Below are 13,440 nucleotides of genomic sequence, written 5' to 3' on the forward strand. Positions count from 1 at the left end.
TGATGGCAAACAAAGATGGGGCCGAAGCGCTGTGTTCCTTCCTTTGCACAGGACCTGTACAGGACATCAAAGAACAACCAATGTATTGACCGGACTCACACCATGTGTGTCCATCCGTGCGGCCACTCACAGCCCCATTCATTCACTCCTTTGCTCATCCTTTTTTCCCAGCCTCACTGACCTCACGTGCATGTGTGTGTGTGTGTGTAGAAGTGCTGACATATGAGGAAATGATCACTCAGTGTGTGTATTTCTATAATAAGCCACTATGTGTGCACACACATGTGCACGCATGTGCTCAGCTATTACTGGACAGTTTTACTGCCAGTGAACCTTTGCTAACAGTCAAAGGACACGTTTGCTCAAAGGTTTGCAGTGAGCTTTCCCACTATATTGCCAGATGCAGCCTTTCAAGCAAACTTTACCCCCCCACAACACAACTCTACATCGTGATTTGTGGTTGGATTATCCCATTGGAATTATTTATGCCGTTGTTTCCAGCATTCCACCACAGCTGTGTGGTCCTGATGCACTGCGCTGTGAAATGCTCCTGGAGGTGAGATTTATGTTTCATATGTTGTCATGGTGAAACAGTTCCACGTCATATGTCTGACAGAATTAAATGTGATCAAGCAATAATTTGTTTATTACAGCAATGAGATCTATTCAGCAACAGCCTGTACAGATCTGCAGTGCCGTGCGCTGTGTGTTGTGCCACACACTGACCCGCTGTGGACACGGTGTTTTCAGTTTGTTCACACAGTGTTCACATCACTTGCACATGGATGGCTGCGAGCCACATACATATCAACCCTCAACGGTTCTCTTGTGTTCCGTGGGGGGGGGGTGACAGTGGAGGTGGACATTATTAGCTATACTGGCTGGCTTTGCACTGTGTCAGATCCATCTCAAGGTTCCCTCGTATGCGCTCAAATCATTTCAGATGCTGTTTTGCCGCCACCAGAACATGTAAATTGCTGTTAGATGGTCCTCAGAGTGCTCATGGACCGCCGTCAGATAGGTGTCCCATCTCAATGGCACCCGGAGAATTATGAACATGTGCTTTACACTTGGGGCCGCCGGCCGATTTTGACCTACTGTGTGGACTTCTGCAGATGGCTGTCAGAACGTTTTGGAACAGAAATCTGACAGTTTTCGGATGTGCGCCGATTCATAACTCTGATGCCATTCTACGTGATTCCGGCTATGTGTGACAGGAGTATTACATCATTCACAGCTGTGGACAACTTGTCAACAACTGCTGAATGTAATGAGTAAAGTAACTCTAAATTGGTTATTTTTTAAGATTGAGTACTCAGAAAAGGAACTATTAGTTACTTTACTGATTAGTTACTTTGCTGATTATTCAATATTAAGTGTAAATAAATTAGATTACTAGTTACCTTATTAGTTACATTACTTACTAGTTGCAAGTAGTGTGCAGATCCTAATAAAGTAATTGCATAAAGCTGCTAATGAAGTAGCCAGGGCTGCCCTTTGTCACCGGTTCTGTTCATTACCGTTATGGACAGAATTTCTAGGTGCAGCCAGGGTGTAAAGGGAGTCCAGTTTGGGAACCACAGAATCTCATCTCTGCTGTTTGCGGACGATGTGGTTCTGGTGGCTTCGTCAAATCAGGACCTTCAGCGTGCACTGGGGCGGTTTGCAGCCGAGTGTGAAGCGTCCGGGATGAAAATCAGCACCTCCAAATCCGAGGCCATGGTTCTTGACCAGAAAATGGTGCCTTGCCCTCTTCAGATCGGTGGAGTGTCCTTGCCTCAAGTGGAGGAGTTTAAGTATCTCAGGGTCTTGTTCACGAGTGAGGGACAGATGGAGCGTGAGATCGACAGACGGATCAGTGCAGCATCTGCAGTGATGCGGTCGCTGTATCGGACCGTCGTGGTGAAGAGAGAGCTGAGCAGAGGGGCAAAGCTCTCGATTTACCGATCGATCTATGTTCCGACCCTCACCTATGGTCATGAGATTTGGCTCATGACCGAAAAAACGAGATCACGAGTACAAGCAGCCAAAATGGGTTTCCTCCACAAGGTGGCTGGGTGCTCCCTTAGAGATAGTGTGAGGAGCTCGGTCACTCGGGAGGAGCTCGGAGTCGATCCGCTGCTCCTCCACGTCGAAAGGAGCCAGCTGAGGTGGCTTGGGCCTCTTTTCCGGATGCCCCCTGGACGCCTCGCTGGAGAGTTGTTCCGAGCACGTCCCATCGGGAGGAGGCCCCGGGGAAGACCCAGGACACGCTGGAGGGACAATGTCTCTTGGCTGGCCTGGGAATGCCTTGGGGTTCCCCCGGAGGAGCTGGGGGAGGTGTGTGTGGATTGGGAGGTCTGGGCGGCTTTGCTTGAGCTGCTGCCCCCGTGACTCGACTCCGGATAAAGTGGAAGAAAATGGATAGATGGATGGATGCTAATGAAGTAACTGTATAAAGTAACTAAAAAAGTAACTTTTCAAAGTAACTGGCAACACTGGTGGTCACAGGATGAGATGTGGCGGACACCATAGACAAGCCTCCGGTCTATGACAGGGCCAACACATACAGACAGACAAAGACGTTAACATACACAGAATTTAGAGTCACCAATTCACCTAACCTGTGTCTCTTTGGAAGTAGGAGGAAGCTGAAGCACCCAGCGGGAATCAGCATAAATATGGGGAGAACATGCAAACTCCACACAGAAAGGACAAAATCAGAAGTGAACCTTCCATTGTGAGGCAACAGTGCTCACCACTAAGCTACACTATTTGAGCATGTTAGAAATTATTATTTTATTATATGCTATTTTAACTTTTATCAGATTTGATTTGCATCTGGGTTAACTGTAGTTAAAAATATATACTTAGTAGTTCAATAAAATGTTGAAATTATTTTAAAATGGTTAAAAGGTTCCTTCAAAGCATTGATAGCTTCCCCTTGTTGGTGTTAAAAAAAATAATAATACACATTTGGCGTATAGGTGTCATGTCACTTAATTAAAGCTTGTTTGCTCTAGACTCATTAAAATATATCCTTCAGAAGCAAAATTTGTCGGTTACTTAAATTAGCCTCAACAGTTACGCCAACTGTTGTAACACTATTGTTATTCCAAGACTTTGGGACAAACACAGAGTAGGCCATTGTATTTGTTGATATGAGTGAAACAGGGATATCTCAAAGGTGAGCATGTGGAGCTGAATTCTTCCTCCAGCAGCCTTGTATTGGTTGGACTCTTAGTCTATTGAAAGTCAGCAAATGTATTGATAGATGCCAGCTGAGTGTGAAGGCTGTGATCTCAAAGTAACAGTCACGATGGTTTGGTGATTTTTCTTTGGAGTGATGAGTATAGGATAAGGAATGATCAGATCAGAGGGGGGCAGCGCAGGCTGAATGGTTTGGAGATAAAGTGAAAGCAGTGAGATTGAGAGGTTTGGACATGTGTAGAGGAGGGATGTGGGGTAGATCAGGACAAATATGCTGAGGATGAAACTGTCAGGCAAGAGGAGAAGAGGAAGACCTAAGAGGAGCTATAAGGATGGGGTTAGGGAGATTATGCAGGACAAGTGCTTGATGTGACACATGAAGACGCAGAGGAGTGCTGTAATGACCGCTGATAGGAGCAGTTGAAAGAAGATACCTTCCCCAAGCTGGTTCATTTGATGTTTAGAGCTAGTTATGCAACTGCTACCCTTTGTCATTTTGGTATGTCACTGCTGAAGGCAGGGGTACTGCATACAGTCCCAGAAAACAAAGCAAAAGAAGCCCAGACTTTCTCTTCTAGATGATATATCAAAAAAGAAAGCAATTACCTGCATTTCCTGTGTGCTGAAAATCATGTGCATTTCTCAGAATTTGATAGGAATATTAAGTGGCTGCTTCTACGCTTCTGTTCAGTTGTGGTTTCAGTCTGTGACCTGCCTGTAGCATTAAATTCAAAGACTAGTCCATGAGCCAAGCAGGTTTCTGTAACACTTAAGGTGACAAAACAGCACTTAGAATCCAGCCTCAGTGTACCATGGCCTACCCAAAATGTAGTACAGTCATCCCAGGGTGGCAGCTATAGCCAGGTCAGAGTCAATGAAGAATAACACAGAGGTCAAAATGTAAAAATGTTCCAATCATGTTGAATACTATACCACATTATTTGTCTATCATAATGATTCCAAAAAGGTATAGTTCTGTGACTGTGACTGAATGTTCTGGAGTTACAGGGTAAAAACAGCAAAAATGCTGACAAAGGTCAGTTTGTATGGGGTCAAAAGTGAAAGTTGTTCCAATTTCAGTAAAAGAAAATGCGGATATTATAGTTTGGGTTAATACGGTTCTAAAAAGGAATAGTTTGCACCATCCTTCGTGCTTACTTATCACATTACAGGGTAACGTATGTCATAGAATCCAATGGACTTCAACCATGTTTGACTTCTACTTTGGAGACCAAACATTCAACACAGTTAAAACTATTCCCTTTATTAATCCTTTTATTTCAATAAATAATTCGCATCATGGAAGACTCCATTAAATTTTGGAGGTGATCCGGATTCAGATCTGGATTCTGGATCAAGATTTCTCTTTATATAGGCTTTGAAGGATTATATGAAAACAACTTCAACACATTTGTGCCACAGATAGATATTAGGGCATGGAAGATGCCACTAAATTTTGGAGGTGATCTGGATCCGGATTGGTGGACATCAGAAATCTCTGATTGCTCTTGTGCCTCATTAGTTTTTCAACATAAAAAACATCGGCAAATTTGGAGGTTACACAAATAAGAAAAAACAAGTTAAGAAAACACCCCTGCATGATGTGTCAATGCACTGAGTGTGCATTGTGGTTAATCAGTTTGGTTTTTTGTTGTTATTGGGTTTTTTTTCGATCTGAACGTAATGACGCAAATGGCCTCAGTAGTCGTAAAATCCCACCACCCACTGTCATAATTTGAAAGCGCTGTACAATCATATTGAGTTAGAAACAGGAGTATGTTCTCATTGGTGTCACAACCTAAAAAACACCTGTGTAAATTAAACAGCATTTTTTGACCTCATCAATAAATACCTCAAATTCCACCTGCTACTACGCAACAGTTTCTGTGCTGCAATTTTACATAAAAATGGGCCCACTTTTTTTTTTCTCTGCTCAAATTTCATTGAGAAATTTTTTTTTCTTGAATAAAGCAGAAAGGTGATGGCACAGGAACGCAAAGGACAACTGTAATGATAAATAATAGTGTACTCATTCTGGAAGGTTTTATGCTGGTTTTTGTAATGAGCTTGTTAAAACTTCTTCAAGCATGTTAAAAGTAAGTCGGTAAGTTATTGTGATATCTAAATAAACAACATGAAACCATGAGTTGTTGCAAAAGGTTGGGTTCAAAACTACTGGTGGACTCAGTGTCACCATCTAGTATTACCAGTCACTGCATTTAATTTTGTCATCACAAAAGTTGATGTTTTTCACTCTCTTCTTCCATTATTCTGCTGAGGAACACAAGCAACAAACAGATGTTTTGTAACCATAAATGCTGAACTGAGGGCCTTTCTGAATGCAAATGACCATGAATGTGCACGAGCATGTGCTTTAGAAAATTTATGTTTTTTTAACAGCTGAGATGTACTGATGTGTGTATGACCAGTGTGAGCTTCTTTGGTAAATATGGAGGGTTTTTTGGTACTTAAACACATACTGAATTTTGTTTTTACACCAGCAGTTTAAAGCTTTCTTATGCACAGTTTGATAAATCAGAGCCCGGGAGTCCTTGACCTGTACCCTATTCAGAACCACATATGGAAGTGGCTGAAATTGGAATTGCAAATAATGAGATTCCATGTGACGTCCTTTTCACACTGTCATGAAAATATCTGGATAACAAATGTGCAAAAATCAGATTTGGGCCATATTTGACCTGCAGTCTGAAAGTATCTTAAATGTAACATGTAGCCCCATTTTACACAAGATACACTTTGTACTTTCATACAGGTGTGTGGAACGTTGGTGGACTGGAGGTGTCTACAGGGAAAGTGTCTTCAATTGAAGCAATGAATGGCTCCACAGTGCTGCTGCCTTGCACCTACTCCTCCTGCATTGGCATCCAAAATCTGCAGTTCAACTGGCATTATAATGACAATGGCACTATGGTTAAGGTGCAGCATATATGTCCACACACACACACAAACACACACAAGTAGTGTGGACACACTGTCCATGCAAACACACAACCACACTCAAACCAACATGGGTGTTGTTGGTTTTTATGTTACATGAACATAAGTCTAACATGTAGCCTCTACGATATAAAATCAAGTTTTATGCGTGAACACATCCAAATCATGTAGTTTTAACATACTGTAACATGCAACAACTTCAAATTTAACTTGCTCAGTGAACACAATAAAACTATGGAAAGTATTTCCACCCAATTAAAATGTGTTAATGTAGCCATAAACAATTTTGCTGAGTGACCTAAATGTAAATTTGTTGGGTCAACATGATGAATTTGCGTTACTGTTACTTAATTACCATGGGTCAGGCCAACTAGATTTGTAAGGGTAAATGTAACAAAAAATAATAAGTCCCTTTGGCTGCTCACTTGTTTGTGCTCAGGGGTCACCACAGCAAATCCCAGGTGGATCTGCATAAATTGTGCTGATCCAACACAGCAAAGTTAAGTTGACATGTAACTGTACTATTTTAAAAGTAGTTGTAACTACTTGGGCAGGGGTTGTGGCCAAGGGTTAGTGTACTTTGCTTCAGTATGAAAGGTTCCCGGGTTAAAATCCCACCCCTGCTACATTTCTCCATATAATGTGGAGTTGGTTGAGGAAGGTCATCTGGAGTAAAATCTGTGTCATTTCAACATGTAGATCCACCTCTGATTTGCTGTGATGACCACAAGGGAGAAGCTGACTCGCTTTTTATTTTTGTTACATTTACCCTTATAAATCTAGTTGGCCTAAACCATGGTAATTGAGTAGCAGAAATGAGTAGCATGATGTTGACCCAAAAATTTACATTTAGGTCTACATTTAACTTTTCAAGTCAAATTGAATTCATCATGTTGGCCCAACAAATTTACACTTATGACCCAGTCACACTGCACATGATGATTCTTGAACGAAAGGAAAAAAGTAAAAAAAAGTTACAATTCATTGAGAAAAGGTGGACGAAAGAGCTTTATCACTGAATAGCCTGCAAAGCAACAGCGCAAAAGGGACGAAAGAGGAACTAAACAAAACCAAAGCTAACGATCTCAACGCTTTCAATGAAACACACCTGGAGCCACAGCTGGAGCAGTGTGTGTCTGCATCTCTGAGTTCCAGGAGTCGGCGCTGGGATCAAGCTCATAGCACCTGAGTCCTGAAGAAACTGCAAATAGAGGCTGTGGAGATCTGTGTGCACGTCGGTGGACCCACCTTCTCTGGTTCCTCGTCCAGAACAAAAGAGGGATCATCTCCTTTATCATCAGAATCCTCACTGTCTGACAACACGCTGTACGCTCCGTCTTGCTCCAATTAAAAAAAAAAAACTGGTGTGCCGTGGTCACTGCTGTATCACTGTATTACGTTACTAAGATATATATATATATAACAGAAAACTGTCAAAACGGGGAATAAATATAAGGCAAAGGCTATACGCCCAACCATTGGGCAGATAAATATAATGTCTTACCTTAATCGCCCAACCGTTGGGCAGATAAGTCATACATTGAACGTTACATGCACAACCGTTGGTCATATAAATATAATGTCTTACCTTATTCGCCCAGCCGTTGGGCAGATAAGTCATACACTGAACATTACATGCACAACCGTTGGGCAGATAAATATAATGTCTTATCTTATTCGCCCAACCGTGATTGTGTATTTGACATGTTTTATGCATCTAAACTATGTTTTTTACACCACCTTTTAAGGCTCTATTGCGGCGTATGTTTGACACATTTAATGGCGCCGTCTTTAATTACTGCAAAAACACCACAATGGATGAAAACAGACAAACTTCATAAGCATTTTGAACGGAAGCCTCTTAACAACGACAAAACAGTTTTTGAACAAAATGCTGCTGCTTGGCTGTAAGATGGTGTTAGGTTGACACTGCTCCCTGGGTGTGATGAGCCAAACAGAACCGCTTTATATGGCAAAGGCTTTAGATCACAGCTCCTTCGCACTGCTGCGAACCCTCCCACAGCTGGCGAGAAAATAGCCGCCTTTTTTCCCTCCCGCGTTGAAACCGGAAGTGAGCTTACAAGTGTGCTCATTGGTCGGTTATGGTTGGGCGTATATGCTTGTGAATTTACTTTATTGACCCAACCGTTGGGCGTATAGCCACTCTAAATATAAAGTGTAAAGATGATTGAATATATCAGAGCAGTAAAGTGATCAGTCTATGTGAACGCCGCACATTGACTCACATGTGCGGTTATTTCTACGAGCTGCAGCTGATCCACAACATGAATTCTGTCTTCCAGAACAGCTCTTTATATAATCATTTGAATTATCTACCTGTTGCCACATGTACAGAAGGGCCAGATTGCCATTCCTACACTCATATTGTTATATTTAATAAAAAATAAAAAGGGCATGCAGGAGCTGCAGCTGTCGCTGCTGCTGCTGCGTTCAAGTATACATATTTACATATTTTTTGTTGTTTCAAATTTAGAAGTTGCTTGTGGCAAAATAATTAATTGTATCCACACAAAAGATGAAATCTTCCCTATATAAGGTGCCTGGGCCCATTGAAGTTGACCCCCACCCAGATATAAAAAAAAAATCCAAGCAAGCAGGCTGAGTTTGCCCTGTAATTTCTAACGGTACATGAATGCAACAGCAGCAGCAGTGCTCACAAACCGGCTTCTGCACTGTGTGAAAACATCCAGCTGGTCGAACAAAGTCAAACTAAACACTAACGTTACAAAACTAAGAAAACAATTAAAAAATGTCAAGAACGACAGCAAAACGAAACACGGACGAATTGAGGTTTTTGTTGCCTTTCGTTCAAATTTTTCAACAGTTTAAAAATCCTGATGAAGTGCCAGCTGCAGGAACAAAGCTGGGTGAAGGTTAAATGATGCCAACGAAAGTCAACGAAAGTCCAGATTTCTCGTTTCATTAGGGCTTCATTGCCCTTCGTTAAGTGCCGTGTGACTGGGCCATAAGGTCACTCAGCAAAATTGTTTCTGACTAGGTTAACACATTTTAGTTGGGTGGAAATACTTTACATAATCTTTTTATGTTCACTGAGCAAAGTTATTTTTTTGAGTGCAGCAACAAATGTGTTTATATTACTGACACGTAGATTTGAATGTCCATGCATGAGCCTTTTTGCTGGTATTCCTAAGGTCGTATTTGCATGTGTCTGCTTAGCTTTGTGAAGGAGTGGTTCCTACTGAGGGGGTGGAGCCCAGAGTGCAGGTGTTCCACGAACGTGTAGAGTTTGTTGGCTCTTCGAAGGGCAGCAACATCTCTATCCTGCTGTGGAACATCACGTTTGAAGATGAAGGAGAATACAAATGTTTCGCCATGAATCCAAAAGAGAAGAACCGCAACCACAGTGCTGTGTTCACACTCATAGTGGTAGATCAAGGTATGTAGCACGTTTCTGTCAATAATTTCAAAACATAAAAATAATTTTAAAAACATAAACACTTTGGAGGAGGTAAAAAACAGGGGTGTAAACATAACACATCTGGTTGAAAAAGCGTCCGGTTAAGGTGCAGCTCGCTAAAGGACATTTAAACAAATATTACTGGGAGTGTACGTATATAGTTGAGCCTCTACATATAATTTTGACGTTGTATGGATTAGAGAAGATCCAAAATTATTTCAAATTTCTGTGCACAATTATTGTTTTGTTTTGTTTTTTTTTTTATGTATGCTGTACAGTCATTGCACCCTGGCAAAAGAACAGTCCAAAGACATCATTAAAAGCCTAACATTACCATGCCATTCATACCCATGATGAGTGCATGTAAATATCCACAACTGTACTGCTACCATTTTGGTTGTAAATGATACTACATCTCCACGACTGTGTTGACAAAGATAAACATTGTGCTGTACTTTATGTTGATTTATTCAAAGCTAGAGTTGATCATGCTCTGCTCTTACAGAGATTACGTGATATTGCTTGTAATTCTTGTACTGTAACTGCCTCTATCGTAGGCAGCAGTGTGTCATTTTTGGGAAATGAATGCCTAAATTTTTACCAATAATAAATGGGATAACACAAGATTCAGTTTTAGGTCCAAGCTCATTCACTAGATACATTCATAATATCACATCTTTCATAAGAAACTGTATCCCCCATCTGTGTGCAGACAATACAATTCAGTGTTGTTTCTCTAACGCTGCACATTCACCATTGTGCAGTGGCCCATACGAAAAGCTTTTGACTACTTACAAAATGCACTCTGTAATTTAAAACTTGTACAGAATGCAAGAAATTATATATATGCTGTTCTCCAGAGCTAGAAATGTTGTTGATAATGGATTACATATTGCCAGTCTAAATGATCATAGTATTGGGAGGATATCTCACATAAATACTTGGTATCTGGTTGGATCAGAAACATACATTTAAATTTTACATTGTCTCAATTGTTAGTAAGTTACAAAAAATAAACAAAAACTGGATACCTGTCCAGAAACATGCTGCACATAAATTAAGCTTTCTTCGTGTCAGTCCTGCATAATGATGACATCATCTACAGAGATTCCTTTGCCTCCACTTTGTGACCCCCTGAGATCTGTTACTAGTGACAGTTATTCCACACATCACTGCATTCTATATGACATGGTGGACATTTTCAGCAGATATTGGTTTCTATTTATCTACAAAGCCCTAAATGGAAACTTACTATCATACAGTACATCTCCTCATTAATCTGGTCCAACATTCCATTATTTAACTTGTTCAAGTGAGTGGCTAATGCTTGACATACCTTATGTACGTACGTAATTCCCTTCAGCTTCTCCCTTGTTTCACTCAGAGTCGCCACAGCAGATCCAAGGTGGATATGCATGTTGATTTGGCACCAATCCAAGTTTTATATGATGCCCTTCCTGACGGAACCCCACATTACATGGAGAAAGGGCTGGGGTGTTCTTGAACCAGGAACCTTCTGCAGTGAAAACAAGGGCACTTAACTGCTTGGACATCACTCCTGCCTGGTTGATGTCCATTGTGTAATTCCCAATTTTAGGATTTTATTTTATTTTATTTTAATTTTGACGCCTATGTAATTCTTCAATGACTCCTACCTGGATTCAGCTACCACCCTGGGATGGCCATCATACATTTTTGTGTAGGCCACGGTGTACTGAGGCTGAACTATAAGTGTTGTTTAATACCCTTAAGTAGTACTGAAAACCTACTTGGCACATGGACTATAAAGGCTTTGAGGTTTCTTTGTGCCGGAGACAGTATTTACACCAGATAGCATGACTTTGACTCAAACCCAGATCTACATGTGTATGTCACCCCCCACCCCCAATTTGGATGACAGTTTCACAAAGAAGTGCGACACTTCCTTAGCCAAGGCGAGTACCTTTTTACAGCTGGGTAGACTGAGACTGTGCAGATTAAGGACACATGACTAAGAATCCTTTCCATGTAGCCCACCCTCTTACCCCATTGATCTACCTGTTTTGTACCTGGGTGGCATCTTGGCTGGATGTGTGATGGAATAAAATACCATAAAACACATTTATCCACTTTGAACTATGGCTTCTGGGGAAAAACCTGGCCCGATGGCCCTGAGGGCTTGGAATTTATTTGTTCTATACAAACTCCAGTGCAGCAGCATCATTAGGGAAAGTCAGTGAGCAGGTCAGTGTCACAGAGACTTTATAAATAGACCCCAAGTGTGAGTAACACTTGAGCAATAATTTGAGAATGCCACTCAGCTGTTTGCGCATTACCACCATAACCCACCCAGTAAGACTGACCACTCTGTCATAAGACTGGCAACATTTTGTACAAGAAGGACAAGTGTACATCATCTCTGGTATGACCCAAAAACACACACTCTGAAAAAATACATTTTAAAAGTATATATCATTATATTTTGAAGAGTGCTGCTAGAAAAAAAAGTGTCTGAACACAAAAAATAATGTTTTCATCCAATTCCAACTTATGATCCATGAAACAAGAAAAAAACTTGTTGAATCCCTTTGAACGTGATTGAACACTTTGCACCATTACAATACAAACTTATATTTACATAGCTCAGTTCATTATTATGGTAAGATTCAATCAGCTGATCCATGATTGGCAATGGAAGTTGCAAGACCAGAGAGCACCAACCAGAGGGAATGTAAATGTTTTGCAAAGTAAAAATGCATTGCAAAAGTAGGGCAAACAAATTTTGAACTCCAAATCAGAAAAAAGTTGGGACAGTATGGAAAGTGCAAATTAAAAAAAACAAACAAAAGAAAAACCTCTTGTGATCCTTACATTTACTTTGTCTTCTATTTCATTGTAGACAGAATGAACCCATAATATTCCATGTTTTGTTTTATATATATATATATATATATATATATATATATATATATATATATATATATATATATATATATATATATATATATATATATATACGAGGTCTGTCAATAAAGTATCGTACCTTTTTATTTTTTTCAAAAACTATATGGATTTCATTCATATGTTTTTACGTCAGACATGCTTGAACCCTCGTGCGCATGCGTGAGTTTTTCCACGCCTGTCGGTGACGTCATTCACCTGTGAGCACACCTTGGGAAGGAGTGGTCCCGCCCCCTCGTCGGATTTTCATTGTCTGGAAATGGTGGAATGAAGAGGACTTTTTTTCCATCAGAATTTTTTCAGAAGCTGTTAGAGACTGGCACCTGGAAACCATTTGAAAAATTTATCTGGCTTTCGGTGAAAATTTTACGGGCTTCACAGAGAATAAGGTCTGTTACTACAGCTTTAAGGACCCCTTTAAGGACCCCTTTAAGGACGCTCGGCACGCCGCGCTCCCAGCTGCGATGACACGGCACAAGCCACCGGACCATTTCTGAGCTGATGGCTCTGTGGATACGAGACCGTCGTGTGCACTTTCTCTGGTTATCACAAGAGCTGGACATCAGCCATTTTCTGGCAGATTTCACTTTTAACAAGAGATTTTGTCATTTAAAGCCGAGCAGAGGCTTCGCGCGTCACGACCGATTCGCTGATGAAGCGAGACAAAGGAACACCTCCAGTGATAAAGGACAAGTTTGGACATGTCCAGCTCTCCACAATTTCACTGATACTTACTGGACTAGTAAGCATTGAAAGCCGAGATAGACATGTCCAAACTTGTCCTCTGACACGCCGAAACGGAGGTGTTCCTTTGTCTCGCTTCCAAAGCGAATCGGTCTTTATGCGCAAAGCCTCCGCGTGGCTTTCCATGACAAAATCTCTTGTTAAAAGTGAAATCTGCCAGAAAATGGCTG

The 13,440-nt window shown here is 41.0% G+C and overlaps 1 protein-coding gene across 1 annotated transcript in view; it reads left to right on the forward strand.

Annotated features, from left to right (window-relative positions):
- scn4ba (sodium channel, voltage-gated, type IV, beta a) overlaps positions 1-13,440 on the forward strand; it is a 61,064-nt gene that overhangs the window by 33,557 nt on the left and 14,067 nt on the right. The window contains exons 2-3 of the mRNA XM_034168128.1: positions 5,963-6,126; positions 9,346-9,565. Of these exons, the coding sequence (XP_034024019.1) occupies positions 5,963-6,126; positions 9,346-9,565 (384 nt within the window). The remainder of the gene's footprint in view (positions 1-5,962; positions 6,127-9,345; positions 9,566-13,440) is intronic.

The sequence above is a fragment of the Thalassophryne amazonica genome, chromosome 4 (genome assembly GCF_902500255.1).
Source record: "Thalassophryne amazonica chromosome 4, fThaAma1.1, whole genome shotgun sequence".
NCBI lineage: Eukaryota > Metazoa > Chordata > Actinopteri > Batrachoidiformes > Batrachoididae > Thalassophryne > Thalassophryne amazonica.